Genomic DNA, 17213 nt, shown 5'->3' on the forward strand with positions numbered 1-17213 from the left:
GGAGTGAGTGAGCAGCTGTGTGGTACTCGGTTGCCAACTGAGGTTAAACCACGACAGTCTCAACCCACCAGTTTTCTCACTTGTGCTCTTTCAATTCAATCCCCCATCCCATCGGGGGGGGGAGTGAGCGAGCGGCTGTGTGGTGCTTAGTTGCCCACTGGGGTTAAACCACGACAGTCACGACTCAGACATAGGAGAGAGGCAAACCTTTATCAGAGTCCTTGTCTCTGAGTGACTGCTGAGCAATGCACTGTACACAGCTGGTGTCAGTGCCTCGGTGCTTTTATCCAAAGTGTTGCATCTGTTCATACTTTTAAAATAAAAAAAGCAAAGCACCTTTTGTATATTTTAAATTGGAAATAGGATCAAATGGCAACATGTGAATCCAGATTTAATTACAGCAATATAGAGCATCTGTTCAGATCTGTCTTTAACCTATTTGGGCTTGTATGTAATAAGGCAAATTAAGATCATCTTCAAGGGAATTTCCCACCCCCATCTTACCTTAGCACCTCAGACCAGAAATCTAGTCGAGATGTTCTGTTTAGATGATTGCATATTTGATAAATAGGAATCACTTCATGTATATATCCTCCCTCTCTGAAACAGAGCAGCAGCTTTCACATTGTGTTCCTATTCCCACCTCTTGCAAACGTATTCGGTATGATATGTGTTATTGGACATGCGGCTGTCTCAGACCAGAACTGGGTAGTAGTTTATATGTGGCTGTAGCTGCAAATAAACTTAACTTCACTTCCTAAATCTCTCTTAGCCTCACCTCTTAAATCTCTGAGGTTTCTACATCCATTTGTTCACTGGTAGGTCATGCTTCTAATAAATGTTTATGAAAAAATATGTTCTGGAAATGTAATGAGGTTTACTAGGACTGAACTGGATTCTACTATCTGTGTTTTAGAAAGAAGAGAGACGTTTACTTTCTGCACTTCTTCACATCAGTTTTGGATAAAACACCTTTTTCTCTGAAGCTGAAGTTTTAAATTGCAAGTTTTTGAAGTAGGAGTCAAACCAAAGACTCCTGACAAATGGAAGACCTGTCGTTAATTACCTTCTTGTAAGCCATCTTGCCAGTTCAGCTATCTCTGTAATTCTGAATTTAAACAAATGCTTTCTAGGCCCTCGAGTTATCGTTGTTTAGGACTTGCTGTCTGGCAATCAGGTCAGCAAACGCTTATTATGATAATGTTCAGAAGAAGATTTACACTGATACATAAACAATAAATATGATATCTAATTGATGGCAGCTTCTTTAGAAGTGGTTCTTTTAACCAATGAGAGCTGGTTTGTACAGTGCATGAACAAAAAGGGCAATTTACTGCTAAGGAAAATAGATTCCTTGACAGTTATTGCAACGATAGTCTGCGGATCCTAAATCGCTAATTACAGTTTGAGGCAATCATGTTGGCACATTGTTGCCAGATGGAAGATTCATTTTACTGGCCACTTAATTAACAACTGGTAAACAGTTGCACCCAAATGCACATATTTACATATGCAGAGTGCTTACTGTGTCACAATGATGCTAATGGCTTAGAGAGCAAGTCTTATTAATGTGATCTACTAATGGGAATGTCAGAATAAATTATCTTCTCTGGAACTGCGAGCCGTCTATCTGCCACCTGCATGGGAGCTCCCGAGTTTCACGTTTCTGTCTGCCCGATGCCTCTTGAAAGCTGGGACACTTTCCAAAGCAGCAAAGGGAGCTGTAGGAATTTGGGTAGTTCAGGGGGAGAAGTCCTGCTGTTTCTAAAGGACACTAGCTGAAGGACAGGTTCCCATCCAAGTTCTATCTCATACCGGGGGTATATATATGTAACATATCTGAAAAGGTTTCTGGTACACAATACCCACAGCTTTCAGTGGAAGAGCTTAATGTATTTTACAAAGTTGTCTGTGCATCTCAGGGAATGGGGAGAAGTCATAGAGATAAATGGGCCCTGCTCCTCAACTGCCATAATTCATTGCCTGGTTGGTACAGAACCCATAGTTTAATGATATGTTAAGAATAATCTGTCGTATTTCTGTATTACCTCTCATCTGAGAATCTCAAATAAGGTTTTTTTAAATTGCACCTCATAGTTCACAGGAACGCAACAATTTTTACTTGAATCTGTTTAGGTGGCAAGAAAACAGAGGTATGGGTGACTTAAGGGGTCACAGCAAACAATCTTTCCAAGATCCTAGGGAAGAAAAAGGACATCTGAATCCTGGTAGTACTGGTCATCTTATCTGTACTCCTGTCTGTTGTTGCCACTGACCAATACTAGTGGTGAAATCCAAAAGTTAATGTGGAAAAGTGAGTGAGATGATGGCAGCAGGCTGGTTTATGGAAGGCAGTCCAAAAAGGACAAGTGTTAAATTATTCACTTAAGTAATAGCCAGCTGCAAAAACGCAGGGTAAGAAACAGCTGGCAATCTGAAATGGTCGTAAAATGAACATTAGTTAACAGTATCATGGTGTTCTTAAAATAAGTCAAATGCAATTCTGGAGTGTATCAGCAGCATAGCTTGCAAGGCATGAGAAGCTCTTCTTGCATAGGAAGGACCTGGAGTATTATGTCCAATTTTGAGCATTATTCTAAGAGTAGGACATGGGCCAGTCCATGAGGGCTCAGCAGAGGGCAGTGAGAATGGTTTGAGGGCTAGGAAGTTTGGTCAAAAAGGAAAGATAGGACAAACTTAGGTTCTGTAGTCTAAAGAAGACTGTGGAGAGTTGATATTAGTCTTCAGATATAAAGATTGCCTGAAAGAGGAAGGGAAAAAGATTGTCTTACTTATTCGTAGTGCATTGGAGAGAAATAATGGGCTTAAACTGCAAAGAACTGGGTTAGCTGTTAGGAAAACATATTTATAGTAAGGATAATGAATACCATAATAAATTGCCAGAGGAGGGTGCTTCTCTCTACCTCTGGATATCTTTAAGAACTGATTAGATGCACATCTGTCAGGTATAGCTGACCCAGGTGCAACTGGTCCTGCATTAGGACTGAGAAGCTGGACAAAGTGATTCTGGATGTCCTGTCCAGCCCTGTGGCAAGCCTGTTATCCAGCCCTTTGATGGCTCTCCTGTCTCACATTTAAAGCCCATTTAAAACTTGCTTCTGTCCTCCTGCCTGTCTCATGACAGTAGCTGAGGATAGTCTGAGGTGCCGCTCTTGCTTTTCTGTTCAATTCAGCAAACTGATGGGCAGGACAAATATGTTTCCCCACGGTGATGTTAGGCTAAAATTTACATCCTATTCACTCCTATCTCACAGCACCTTTTTTGCCTGGCCGTGACTTTGCATTACTCACCCTCCTCCGGCTCTGGCCATTACCTACTGATGTGGTTTATTGCTGAAATGTGTATGATGCCCAGGACTCTAATGAAGGGCCTGGAGCCATTCTTTTCTGATGATGATTGCCTCTCTTTTACAACTAATACTTCTGCATATTTTGCCAAAGATGTCTATTTGTGGATCATTTTATTTGAAGTGTTATAGATTAGCCAACCGGGTGAAGTTGTCCAAGTAATGTTGCATGGGGGAAAGGACTGTTTCCAGTATAAAAGCCACAATCCAGAGTTTAGGGTTTTTCCCAGGGCAGAAGCAATCTTTTGCTCGGTATCTGCACAGCACCTGGCACAACACAATCCTGCTGTAATATTGCCGCATTAAAAATAATATTGATTGTGATTCCTAAGCTGTGTTTGGAGTTACCTCTACATCTGTCTACATTTTGAAGTTTTCCAATTAAAAAATAAATAAATTAATACAGCATTTACTTTACAGACAGGGGGGATCTAATATTCTGGGACATCACTGTAGCTTACTAATTATGCATTATTGTAAGGGGTTTTCCTTATCTAATATTTTTACTGGTCTAGTTTTGAATGTTTCAAGATTGTTAGGGAAATTGAATGATTATTGATACAGGAAATAACATCTTTTGTCAGTGTCACTCTGATAACATTTATTTGAAGTACATTTATAAATTGGTCAATGGACAAGTTCATTTGCAATGCTGAGTTCCAGGGGAGGTCTGGTACCTGGTAAGCAAAGGAGACAATTTTGGAACTAAAACTATGGGGCAGATTGCTTTCTTCTGTCCTGAGTTTAGAGTTGCTGATATTTTGAAATAAAATAAATGCCTTCTCTTTGAAATGGACTTCAATTTCCTATAAAAATAAATGGGTTTTGGAGGCATCTCTGATAGATTTGCTGTGTTCAGCTCCCCCCTTATTGTATTCTAAGTCCATTTAAAGCTTGCGTCTGTCCTGCTGTCGCCATCACAGCAATAGTTGAGGAAAGTCTGAAGTGCAATTTCCACTATTCTGTTCAACTCGGTGAATTGTGTTCTTTCCATTCTGCTTGACCCCATCTGCTTGCTTTGTCCTTCCATTGCATCCTGTCTGCAGGTTTCCTGGGGAACCTTTGTTCTCAGTCGTGGTCTTACTGTGCTAACTCTGATTGTGGATTAAGACACTACCTTGATAAAAAAAAAAAGCAACATAAAAATGAAATCACAATAAGCCATGTATTTACGACAGATTCTAATTTTTTCCCTTTTTTCTATTTTTGTGCAGATTGTTTCTCAGAGGAAACTCTCCAAGTCCTTACTCAAACATGGGAACACAGCAGGAAAGTCATCTATAACAGTAAGTCAGTCTTAAATACACTCTTACTTTCCTGTTATTTAGAAACATCTCATGTGACTCATTCTCCCTAAAAGCATCCTGCTAAGTAACCAGAACAACCCTTGATTGAGAAACATATTTAAATTGTTTACTTAACAGATTACTTGTACTGTTTCTGACAAATGCTAGTTGTAAGGAAATGGCAACAAATAATGTATGATTTGTACAAAAGCCACAATATCTACTACTACTACTTTTAAGGTACTTTGATGACAGCAAGAAAGTTGTGCTGCTTGATTACTTTTAATTGAAGCTCTAGAACCTTAAGAAATTCATTTTGACCCGCTTTGACACACGAAGGAGTCTGATGTTTCTCGGCCTTTGGGCTTTTTCCAGTTTCTAAAAAAAAAAAACCAACTCAGAAAACACACGCACACAGCAACACCAAATGCAGAAGTTTGATGAGATTAGGTATTTTAGCTGTCTTGTAATGCAGTTACGGATCTGATAGTTATAGCAGCCCCATATGTATCTTGAAATCTGCAAATCAATGTATTACCTCTCTTTCATCTTTCTCTTTGCTGGCTTGTTTGAGAGATCAAGCTTGTCTGCACTGAACCTAGCATGCTTGTGACATTTGCAGCTCTGCATTAAGACAAAGACTATAATAAAATATTCTTCTTTGGGGATCCCTGCTCTGTTGCCTCATGGGGTTGAGAAGGATTTTTTTCCTTGATGTGCAACTAGCCAGATGGGTTTCTTTTGGCTTGATTGTTTGGATTTTTTTTTCTGCCTTCAGCCACAGAAGAGACAGCAGACTGTGAGAGATAATGCTTTCTGAGAGCCCAGGGAATTTTCTTTCTTAGATGTCTTCCTTGGTGCCTGGCTGGGAAGGGATTTGCTTAAATGCATAAGGTGAAACTCATTTTTGGTCTGGGATTGGAAAGGAATTCCCCGCTCTTCTGGCTGAATAGAACCAGGAGAGAGTTTTGCTCCCTAAATAACTTGGTGTGTTTTGCCTGCTGGCATTATCTGGGCATACTTCATCTTGTCCATCGCCATGGTGTTCTGGACCACCCCCCCCCCGCTCTATGAGGGACACGAAGGAGTTTAGTCTTGTGAAAACACAAGTGCTTTAGCTCAACTAAAATCATTAGGCTTGCTAGTAGGGTGTTCTGGCAAAAATTAATGCCCTGTGATATATAGAAGATGAGAGAAAATGAGTTAATAGTCCCTGCTGGCCTAACACTGGATGATAACCATGAACCATGGACCTTAGTTACTTGCTTTGGCTTTGGCCAGTGGTACTAAAGAGCATGTCGACTTTACTCAAATGGGAGAAAACTGAACTCAGACAAAAAATATTGTGTGAGAAGTTTGCTGCCTCAACAGAATAAGTCAAAATCGATGTGTATCATTATTTCTGTACCTGGGGTACATACCAGGTGTCTGTCAAGTATGGAAGTTATAAATACTAGTTTCCTAACTTGTTCAGTGTAGTGAATTATGAATTTTTTGTAGGATTTTGAAAATTCCTCTCTCAGCATGTTTTGCTGGAATTTTATTAGCCCTTTGACTGTGTAATGTCTCATCAATACAGTTTTATTATATGACTGTGGGATAAAACCAGAACCTTGATCAGCTTCTCCAGTTGGACGTCTGTCAAACAGAGACATTATTGTCAGTTAAAAATATTTGTGAAACTTGGTGTGCAAATCCCACAGCACTGTTTGTCATATACAGCTTATGACCTTTTAAACCATCAAACTACGTGGAAGAGAAATGTTGTGTCAGACTCTATGAACCAAATTTCCAGCAAGCTCACATTTGCCTGGAACATGTGAAACACCTCATATGTGCTTGTGTGATGATACTTTCATGCACGGTTAAGCATCTGTGCCCCTACATGGCTGCATGAGAATATTTTGCATGAGGAAATACCACAGTTCGCTCCTGTGAGTTGTCACAGCCAGAATAGTCTTAACGCCCCACAGTCCCTTTGGAGGTGTCCTTCCTCCAACGTAGGCTTACCTGCAGGCCCTCAGAGGTACCTCCTCTGGCATGGAGTACCTCCTTCCAAGAGCGTATCTCCAGCTGTGTCCTCTACAGCATCTCTTTCCCCGTGCCTCCTCCTGGATCTTCTTTAGGGTGGCCTCGCAGGCTTCCTACTGCACCTCCGTTTGTGCCTCCTGCCTCTAGCAGCTGCCACCCTTTCTTGAATATGTTCATACAGAGGCGCCATATGCACTTCTGATGGGTTGATGTTTTGGGATGCAGTTGGGAGCTGCTGCCCACTGCCAAACCAGCTGGACCCAGCTGTGACCAGCATGGGGCAGTTCACGGCCTCCCCACACAGGTCACCCCTGCAGTCCCTGCTACCAAAACCCTGCCAGTTATGCCCAATGCAGAATCTGTTAGTTTCTGTCAAAGAAAGAAGAAAGATATTAAAAAATCCCGATGATACTGAAGTTTATTGAGGCTGTAGACAGCCTGGCTAATTCCTGGGAGCTGCATACCTGGGCAGTAAAAGCATCCCGCGCTGCAGCGCTCTGACTGCAGCTCTAACCTCAGCAGCCTTCAGATGGTTTGAAGAATATTTGGGGTGTCCTGGCGGCTCCCTGAGGACCTGGAGTCCGTGCGGTGGAGATGGTCTGAGCCTGGCTGGGGAGCTCAGACCAAAATAGGTTCTTTTGGGCAATTTAATCTCTGGGGTGAATATTTACAATAGGGAAATATTTTATAACTGTCAAATAGAATTCTTTCAAAGGTCTCTTTGAAAGGTTTCTTTCAAAGAGCATTTTTCAGTGAAATATCCCCACATTTGGTTAATAGCTTCTCTCCACTGAAGCATCTTAATGGCCTAGTCAGGAAGGCTGTGTTGGTTGTTTTTGTTGGTTTTTTTTAAACAACACAGTGCATGATGCACAGTGACTGGCATCATTATCAGCATAGCTTACGCCATCTGAAAGAATCACACTACATTATTTTAGTGTTACTTTCTTCTGACTCAGTCTACAGTAAAAGGTTTTGCAAAAATAGCTATTGCAGAAAAACTATACCAGGAGAACTCTCCTACTGTAAATGTGCCTTTCATGGCAACTAATGACAGGTGACTTCACTTCTTTTTCCATTTAGCTTGCCAAATGACGCTGAAGCAACATAAAAATAAGCCAGGATTTAGACCCAAATAATACAACTCTTTTATAGCTTTTCTGTCCCCTTGGACACTGTGAGACTGTGGAATTCTCCATTGTCCTACCTGAGGAAATGTACTTGGTCAGAGGAAAGGGATCCCTGACGAATCTTGAGGTCTGTCCATTGACAGGTGATTGACAAGGCATAGTCGCGTGATAGAAAGTGGTTCAGGTTTATAGGCTTAACAAGGTGCCACACATCAGCTGAGCAAGGGATTCACTGAATGCTCTTAGCCCTTCCTGACTGCAAAGAGAAACATATTAACTTGTACCACACTTTAGTTTCCTAATGGGGTCTACAGTCTTCACACTGGAAAATGGCATCTTTCTCCCCTTTCATTACACCACGCAAAACTCAAATGTAGCTTTCCATTTAGGTGATTGCTGAGGAATTGTCTGGCAATGACGACTACGTTGAACTTTCATTCAGTGCGCGGAAATTGGATGACAAGGTAAGCTGCTTGATATTAACCTTACTGAAAGATATAAGAATGCCTGCAAATATAATTTGATGAGATTTTCCTGACAGATATTTTTTGCCTTATATTATTAAACAGAGATTTCAGATGAATGTTCACAATGAGGCTTTCCTCAAGTTGCAAAGTAATTAAAAAAAACCCTCAAGGGAATCTAATTAAAACCAAGACAATTTAATTACGCTATAAGGAAGACAATTTAATTATTTAAAATGTCACAGATCAGAAGTGCTTAGAGAAGTGAGCTTTCTATAAGTAGTCAAAGATGTTACAGTTGAAGTAAGCATCTTAAAGCTGGAAAACTTCATAACAGCTCAGCCATGATACACATTTTGTTCAACAAAATGTAGCTTGAATGTGAGAAAAAGTCTCTTGCATATTTGTTAAAAAGATTTTCCCTCTTTAATAAGAAAACTCTCCACTGACTCAAACACTGCTCTTTATTATAAGGACTACTTCTTTCTGAAAATACCCATTGTTGACAGCCTGGCTAATTCCTGGGAGCTGCATACCTGGGCAGTAAAAGCATCCCGCGCTGCAGCGCTCTGACTGCAGCTCTAACCTCAGCAGCCTTCAGATGGTTTGAAGAATATTTGGGGTGTCCCGGCGGCTCCCTGAGGACCTGGAGTCTGTGCGGTGGAGATGGTCTGAGCCTGGCTGGGGAGCTCAGACCAAAATAGGTTCTTTTGGGCAATTTAATCTCTGGGGTGAATATTTACAATAGGGAAATATTTTATAACTGTCAAATAGAATTCTTTCAAAGGTCTCTTTGAAAGGTTTCTTTCAAAGAGCATTTTTCAGTGAAATATCCCCACATTTGGTTAATAGCTTCTCTCCACTGAAGCATCTTAATGGCCTAGTCAGGAAGGCTGTGTTGGTTGTTTTTGTTGGTTTTTTTTAAACAACACAGTGCATGATGCACAGTGACTGGCATCATTATCAGCATAGCTTACGCCATCTGAAAGAATCACACTACATTATTTTAGTGTTACTTTCTTCTGACTCAGTCTACAGTAAAAGGTTTTGCAAAAATAGCTATTGCAGAAAAACTATACCAGGAGAACTCTCCTACTGTAAATGTGCCTTTCATGGCAACTAATGACAGGTGACTTCACTTCTTTTTCCATTTAGCTTGCCAAATGACGCTGAAGCAACATAAAAATAAGCCAGGATTTAGACCCAAATAATACAACTCTTTTATAGCTTTTCTGTCCCCTTGGACACTGTGAGACTGTGGAATTCTCCATTGTCCTACCTGAGGAAATGTACTTGGTCAGAGGAAAGGGATCCCTGACGGATCTTGAGGTCTGTCCATTGACAGGTGATTGACAAGGCATAGTCGCGTGATAGAAAGTGGTTCGGGTTTATAGGCTTAACAAGGTGCCACACATCAGCTGAGCAAGGGATTCACTGAATGCTCTTAGCCCTTCCTGACTGCAAAGAGAAACATATTAACTTGTACCACACTTTAGTTTCCTAATGGGGTCTACAGTCTTCACACTGGAAAATGGCATCTTTCTCCCCTTTCATTACACCACGCAAAACTCAAATGTAGCTTTCCATTTAGGTGATTGCTGAGGAATTGTCTGGCAATGACGACTACGTTGAACTTTCATTCAGTGCGCGGAAATTGGATGACAAGGTAAGCTGCTTGATATTAACCTTACTGAAAGATATAAGAATGCCTGCAAATATAATTTGATGAGATTTTCCTGACAGATATTTTTTGCCTTATATTATTAAACAGAGATTTCAGATGAATGTTCACAATGAGGCTTTCCTCAAGTTGCAAAGTAATTAAAAAAAACCCTCAAGGGAATCTAATTAAAACCAAGACAATTTAATTACGCTATAAGGAAGACAATTTAATTATTTAAAATGTCACAGATCAGAAGTGCTTAGAGAAGTGAGCTTTCTATAAGTAGTCAAAGATGTTACAGTTGAAGTAAGCATCTTAAAGCTGGAAAACTTCATAACAGCTCAGCCATGATACACATTTTGTTCAACAAAATGTAGCTTGAATGTGAGAAAAAGTCTCTTGCATATTTGTTAAAAAGATTTTCCCTCTTTTATAAGAAAACTCTCCACTGACTCAAACACTGCTCTTTATTATAAGGACTACTTCTTTCTGAAAATACCCATTGTTGTTCAGCAATACACATATAATACCACCTCAAGCAATACACAGCCCAAGAAATCCAGATGACTGTTTGTAAGGCACACTCTCTGTTATTTCAGTGTAATAGAAGACACATAATTATTTGAGGTAATCTGGGGAATATCTTTGTAATTAGTAGATGTCATAAGACTATGACCCTCTTTAGATAATAGGGCTTTACATATAATTGAAGATCAGATAGTTACAATTGTACTCGATCACTATATCTACCATTACTATATAGTCCCTTCCTTTATATAAAGCTGCTTCTAATTAGAACTATATAGTAACACTATACAAAAGTTTATGATTCTAATGCTCTAAGCATGTGCTTGTAAACATTTGACATGTGAGTAGTTTAAAATCAAATTAGTGAGAGTACTTTTGGATACATACATCAGATTTCAAAATCAGGCCGTAACTGATGAATAGTATTTTCAGTTGAAGCTGCCAGGAAAAGTCAGACAAGCAGAAAGTACCCAGAAAGATTAATGGTACCAGAATTTATTTAGAACATACAGGTAAATAACATTACTGTGCTCAGGATCATTAACAATCATAAATGATCAGGACCTTAATTTGCTTCTCATCTGAAAGATGAATTACCTCTTCCTTCAGAGTTGCTGGAGTCTTAGTGTTTCTGAATCACATAATTTATCTAGGTGTCAAAATGTAGATTTAACAATCTGTCTTTCGACAGACATCTTTAGGCCTGATTTCCAAAGTTGTACACAAGTTTCTTCCTGTTCCACATGCTGTCACATCTAGAAAAAGGAAAGGAAATGTACAACATAGTAAGACTTCACTTGGTCATTCCTTTTCCACAAATGTAAAATGTAATCTGGTGTGGATATTATGATTGCGTATGGCTCTTGTTGGTATAAATTAAAAGGATACTGCCAGAGTGTGCTTCTGAGCCAGATCAATGTTGTCTGGGCAATAGCTTTAGAGAGTGGTTGAAACCCTTTATGGAGATAAATTAAGGAGGATCATTCTGAAATAGTGCAAGAACATTGTCATTCTTACCATTTTAACATGTCCGGTCAAGGTGGGCTTCATCTAATAAAAAGTTCCTGGATGGTGCAGTGTGCAACTCGGGCAATGACTCATCGTATGTTATCTGAATCAAAACTCCTGTCTTCAGCTAATGAAAATCACTATTACAGTTGAAAGAAGTCTTTCCATTTCCTCCAGCTGGAGATGGAGCTCTAAACCTAGCTGAACGTTGGCTTATCTCGTTTATAGGAAAAGGCTAGGGCTTTTGGTATGGCTTATAATGAACTTTGACGTCAGTAGATGCAAGGCACTATTAGTAATTATTGATATTAAGGTTTGAAATTACTTAAATTGTATAGTTCAGCCATTGGTGAAAAAGCATGAGTGCCCTGATGTCACATAAAGGTCCAAAAAAACCATCAGAGAATTGAGAAGAGCCCATCTTGTGAAATCCTAAGCATGGTTTTGCATGCCTCTCCCTAGTCAGAGCAGTGAAGACCTGAGTAGACATGTAACATCAGAGAAGCAGACTGAGGGCTGGAACTGGCCTGGGATTCTCCTGAAAGACAGAGGAAGCCTGTGGGAGCAATCGTTCACACTCTGCTGCACAGGGTCACTTTTGTAACCCCAGGCATTCCTGCACTGGTAGCTGTGGGGGTGGCAGAAGACAAGTTGAATCCAAATGTCTCACAACTTGGGGATAAAGGAAGGGGTGGAGGGAGGTTCTGGATGTGCTTTAAGGATAAAAAAAATAAAATTCTTTCCATCCATTACCATCAGTGATATCTTGAATGGACAACAGTTTTCTTCCTCCACTCTTTAAAGGAAAATTCCTTGAAAGAGGATCCAGATTGTGGTCCTTAAATGTATGAGTTTCCTCCACTAAGGAAAAAGGTGTGAACAACACGTTTTTGGCAGATTAAACAAAATTTGTTGGTCTAATTTAACAGGCAGTATATGTTTGTTGGGTTTTTTTACTCCCCCCACATAAAACTGCAAGAGTTTTAGAGACACCATAAAACAAGTAAAGCCTACTCAATTTTTCCTGGAGCGGTGGCTGAAACATTCAGTAAAAAATTATAGAAGTCATAGGTATGAAAACTTCCTTTAGTTAATTGACTTTGCAGGGATAAAGGTTATATTTTTTATTGCAGTGCTTGTTGGGAAGGTATAACTGCACTTTCATGTTTTATTGAAGCCCAGTCCGCTCAGATGGCACATCTTTGTTCCAAGAGATCCACTGAGAACACTTCACAGTGGAACAATAACTTTTGGAAAGGTTCTATTGCATTAATAGCTGTGTCACAATTACCATAACAAGCAGTTACGTTTTTATGATAGCTATAATAAATTACGAGCACTGAGGCAGGCAAACTGCTTTTCCTGTTCAGAGAGAGGCAGTTATCATTGCTTGGGAAAGATTTTCCAGCAAATGTCTGCAAAATATAAGCTAATATTGCTTTTTTATATATTTCCCTGGTACTAAACTACTAAAAAAAAAAAAAAAATCCTTAGATGCCCTGTCTTGCTGCTGAAGAATTTTCAAAATTATTAGTGTCTTTTGGCTACTTCAGCCCTTTTCTGAGGGTCCTGTGACTTGACCCCCAAACCTGAACTTTAAGAAGTGTCATGCTCTGAAAATTAATGTACTAAAAGACATGTCAAACTAGGTGCTCAGAAACAAAGGTAATTAATTTTTAAAAGTTTAAGCCAAGTACTTGTGTTATTACTGTGTAACCGCTGCACATACTGAAAGAACAGTGTGCATTATACCACTAGCAAATGCATTACATTAATCATTTAAACATTATTAAAATATCAAAACATTAAAACTTTATTGCTGCTATTCTTTCAGAGGATGTTCTTGTGAGATAATGCGAAGCTGTTAGATTCAGCATAACAAGCTTTGAAAACGTTAATAGCTATGACATAAAATCTTTCTTCAGAATATCATTTTTGAGTTGTTACAAAGCATCTTCAATATTGAAGGATTTTTTGTTTGTACCTTCATTCTGAAAGGAATTAGGCTTTGTTTTGGCGTTGAAGGGGGGGGCGATATAAGCTATAACCCAGCATTAAAATCTTTCCCTTTAGGTGGTATTGCCTTGGTAGTTAAAAACCAATGTTAAAAATTAATTCCCTTGTGCTGATGTGCTGTTTCAGCTTTCATAATACTCAGCTGGCAATGGTACTATATTTTGAGTCTTACACAAAATCCTGGTTTCTCTTCTGAATTTTTCTGCATTCCAGGGTGCATTCTTTGGATGTATCATCTTGAGGTGTCTTCTTTCAGATAACGTTTCTTATCAAACTTGCATTTGATAAAGAATCTGTTAACATTAAGCTTTTACTCAGCTTCAGTCAGTGTACTTATGTGTGAGAAGAGGCAGCTCAATCTTTTTTAACCCTACGCACTCTAGATTTTGGTGTCGCTATGATTAAACCAGCACCCTCACTCTCTGCTTGTTCTCTTTGCTACGCAGTAGTAATCTGCCAGAATTTGATCACCAAAGCCCCCTATATACTAGCAGTTTCAAGTGCTGAATGGAGTCCAGATAGTAAATCTACATCAGGGCCTTGAAGCAAACCTTAAGAGTTACAGACTTTGTTGGGTTTTGTGCTGGTTCTACACACTCTTACATTAAATGTCCTGTAACCATGTAATTGGAATAAATAGGCAAACATACGGCCTAAACAGCATTGTTGTTCAGAGCTCCACGTGTTAAGATTTAACAAATACATATGCACATGCTTTGCATCAGTTTCTAAACATACCATTACCTTTTCTCTAGTAGGAAAAGAAACAGATCATTCACAGAACAGCACTCTGAACACAACACTGATAGATGTCATCTTTAGGGCATGGAAAAGACTTCAGGTTGCTTGAGCCTTGCCAAAGGCTTCGTGGTCCCTAGGGACTCACTTCCTTCTCCAGACGTTCAAATTCAGGTGTCCCTTTTCAAAGCCCTGATTTCTTTGCTTGTTTTGCAGTTGTGGAATTGTAAAAATGCCCTAAAGACAAATTTGACCAAAACTTAGCATGGTATCCAAAGCTGTTCCCATCCCAACAGCTATCCAGCTAGTCAAAAATAAGTATGGTGGGCATTTGGTGAGGAGAAAATTGTAGAACTATGCATATTACAGTCATTTTTGCACTAATGCTTTTACAGAAGCACTGGGAGAGCAAATAGAATTCCTCGCTTCCCCAAATTGATGTGGAGGTCTGTGGTTTTGGATATGGCCTACAGAGAAGAATAATGTTCATATGCATAAAGTTAATCATGTGGCTCTTTTGAAGAAGAAAATGAAGAAGGGAGTTGAAACTACAGAAAATGGGCTGAGTCCATTTGAATTCTGCTCTTGCGGCATTGCACAGTTAGAAATTTGCATTAGCCAGCTTTCCCCCTCCAGCTGTGGAGGGCTAACACCCAGCTACTCTTCCGCTCCCCAGCCAGCATGTCCAGAAGAAATGAGATGTTGTTGAAACTAAAGAGGCTGCGGCCAGACTGCAGCACTGCTATAGAAAGCAACTTAATTTACATTTGTGTAAGAACACTCAGGGTTGTTAGCTGAGTGCAAGACTAGGGGAAGGTGTTCTGCGGTGCAGTGAGTATGTGAACCTCAATGTCTGTCACAGATTTGCTTGTACTTAGAGATATCAAGTAATTTTCTGCATTCCCCTGCTCTGTTTGTCATCTTAACATGGGCCATGTTATCACATCCTAAAGAGGACTTGCTTCTCTAACCTTCTCTAATCCATCTTGCCAGTACTTGTGTTAGCTGGTAGCAGCACAATGTCTTGGCCGATCAGTTCTGAGAGGGTGGGTGATTAGTCTGAAATTCAACCCCACTGTAGAATATACTTCAAAGGGCTTTGCATGATAAAACTCATGTCAAAAGACCAGACAGGTATGGAGGCAGAACAAAACAAGCTAGGTGGATGAAGGAGCTAAAGCTCAGGAATCTGGACTGGGTGTAAGAAGGGAAAAGGCTGTAAAATGACATTTTACAGTTCTGCCTGACACGATTGAATAGTCAAACTGAGAACAGCAGCAGTGCCATGGAAGTCCCTGTGGAACAAGGACAAGAATGAAATATTGTTGAGAGACACCAAGAGGTCTCACTAAAACCACGCTGGCTTTCCTTTTTCATTAGCAGTCAGGGAAGCACCAGTGTGCTGTGCCTGAAAAGCTCAAAGAAAAAGAAGTCTCAAGAGTAACCTGTCTTATATTTTATTTTAGGATTTCTTCAGCAAATCTGATCCTTTTCTGGAGATTTTCCGGATGAATGATGATGCAACCCAACAACTTGTTCACAGAACTGAGGTAAGAAATTTACTGTCCAAGGACACAGGTGGGCTGTCAGGAGGAATAGTTTGTGCTTCCCATGTCACAAAGGGTATTGCAAGCACCCACATTTAAAAACACTTCTATCTCTTGTGTAATTATTGACTAATGGGTATCAGGTCTTGACTTACGCACATGAGAGTAAGGGAAGATGGTACTGAAGCCAAAGATCCAAATTTAATTAAACTGGCAGATATTCTTTTTGAAGGTCAGGAGTTATACATACATATACATATTTAGCCCAAACCATGCTACAGCCAGTATCATATTTTCCCATTAATACTACATTGCATCTTCTCCACCTCCTCCCAGGTTGCTGGTGCTAAAGAGATTTGTAGTCTGGGTGCTTTACATTTGTTTCCTATGTCACAGTGTCATTACTGCTTCCATGGTAATGACTGGCACTGTCTTAAAAAGTAGCATTTAGGTGTACAGGGTTGAGCTGTGGCAGGTGTACAAGTTATGAGCCTGTCTGTTATGGATCCCATAAAATCTTCCTGGCAAGACAGACCATGTGTCTGTAAATTGATGCTGCCCATCCCCATTGCCCTGTCCTGCACCTCTTCCGTGGCTTCCAGTTCAGGGATGTTTTCCACAACCTTTCCCTTGTGAGTTACGCCCCCGCTGAGGCATAGCAGTGCTGGGGCAATCTCTGTAGCATGATCTGTGTACGGGTCCATTTCCTACCTGGGCTCCTTTTTGGGGCTTTCCAGAGGAGGAGTGTTGCAAACTGCAGGTTGCTCAAGGGCACATATCCCATGCATGTTGTTCTGCAAACCTCCAGCTGAGCTCTGCTTTCTTCTCTTTCTGGTGAATGTACTGTACTGAAAATTGTGGCTCTTTTTAGCATTCTGTTTGGAGATGTGCAAATGTTAAGGGTTCCCTTCCTTTCTTTTCACTCACAGGTTGTGATGAATAACTTAAATCCAGCCTGGAAGACCTTTAAAGTGTCTGTAAATTCTCTGTGCAGTGGAGACCAGGACCGCAGGCTAAAGGTCAGAAGTCATTCCTACTTTTTGAATAGTTTTACTCATAGAAAACAAAACTTTGTCTCCCTTTTTCAATTGAAGATTGCTGCTCTGCACTGCCCTCTTCTTTGATGGAAAAGATGATCACACAGCTGCTTCATGATTACCACAATCAAATTAAGGATGCAGAGAAGTGGTAATCCACTGTAATCAGTAGATTATGCTCTATACTTCTTACAGGAACCTCAAAAAATGATGGGGCTGTTTTTGCCAATCAGTTGGGTAATTTGAACCCAGCATCATTTAACTGGTGGAAGTATACTCAAGGGAAGTGGCAGCCCTGTCACCATTTTAACTCCTATTTCCTCACTTTTATGTCTGGGACCCTCTGTAAAAGAAACACTGAATTATGAAATCTGTTATTATATTTGAAGAATAGGGT

General features: G+C 40.1%; 1 protein-coding gene across 1 annotated transcript in view; it reads left to right on the plus strand.

Annotated features, from left to right (window-relative positions):
- CPNE4 (copine 4) overlaps positions 1–17213 on the plus strand; it is a 204419-nt gene that overhangs the window by 90443 nt on the left and 96763 nt on the right. The window contains exons 3-6 of the mRNA XM_009280456.2: positions 4583–4654; positions 8205–8279; positions 15699–15782; positions 16709–16798. Of these exons, the coding sequence (XP_009278731.1) occupies positions 4583–4654; positions 8205–8279; positions 15699–15782; positions 16709–16798 (321 nt within the window). The remainder of the gene's footprint in view (positions 1–4582; positions 4655–8204; positions 8280–15698; positions 15783–16708; positions 16799–17213) is intronic.

Source organism: Aptenodytes forsteri, unplaced genomic scaffold (genome assembly GCF_000699145.1).
Source record: "Aptenodytes forsteri isolate BGI_AS27 unplaced genomic scaffold, ASM69914v1 Scaffold523, whole genome shotgun sequence".
NCBI classification, from domain to species: Eukaryota; Metazoa; Chordata; class Aves; order Sphenisciformes; family Spheniscidae; genus Aptenodytes; species Aptenodytes forsteri.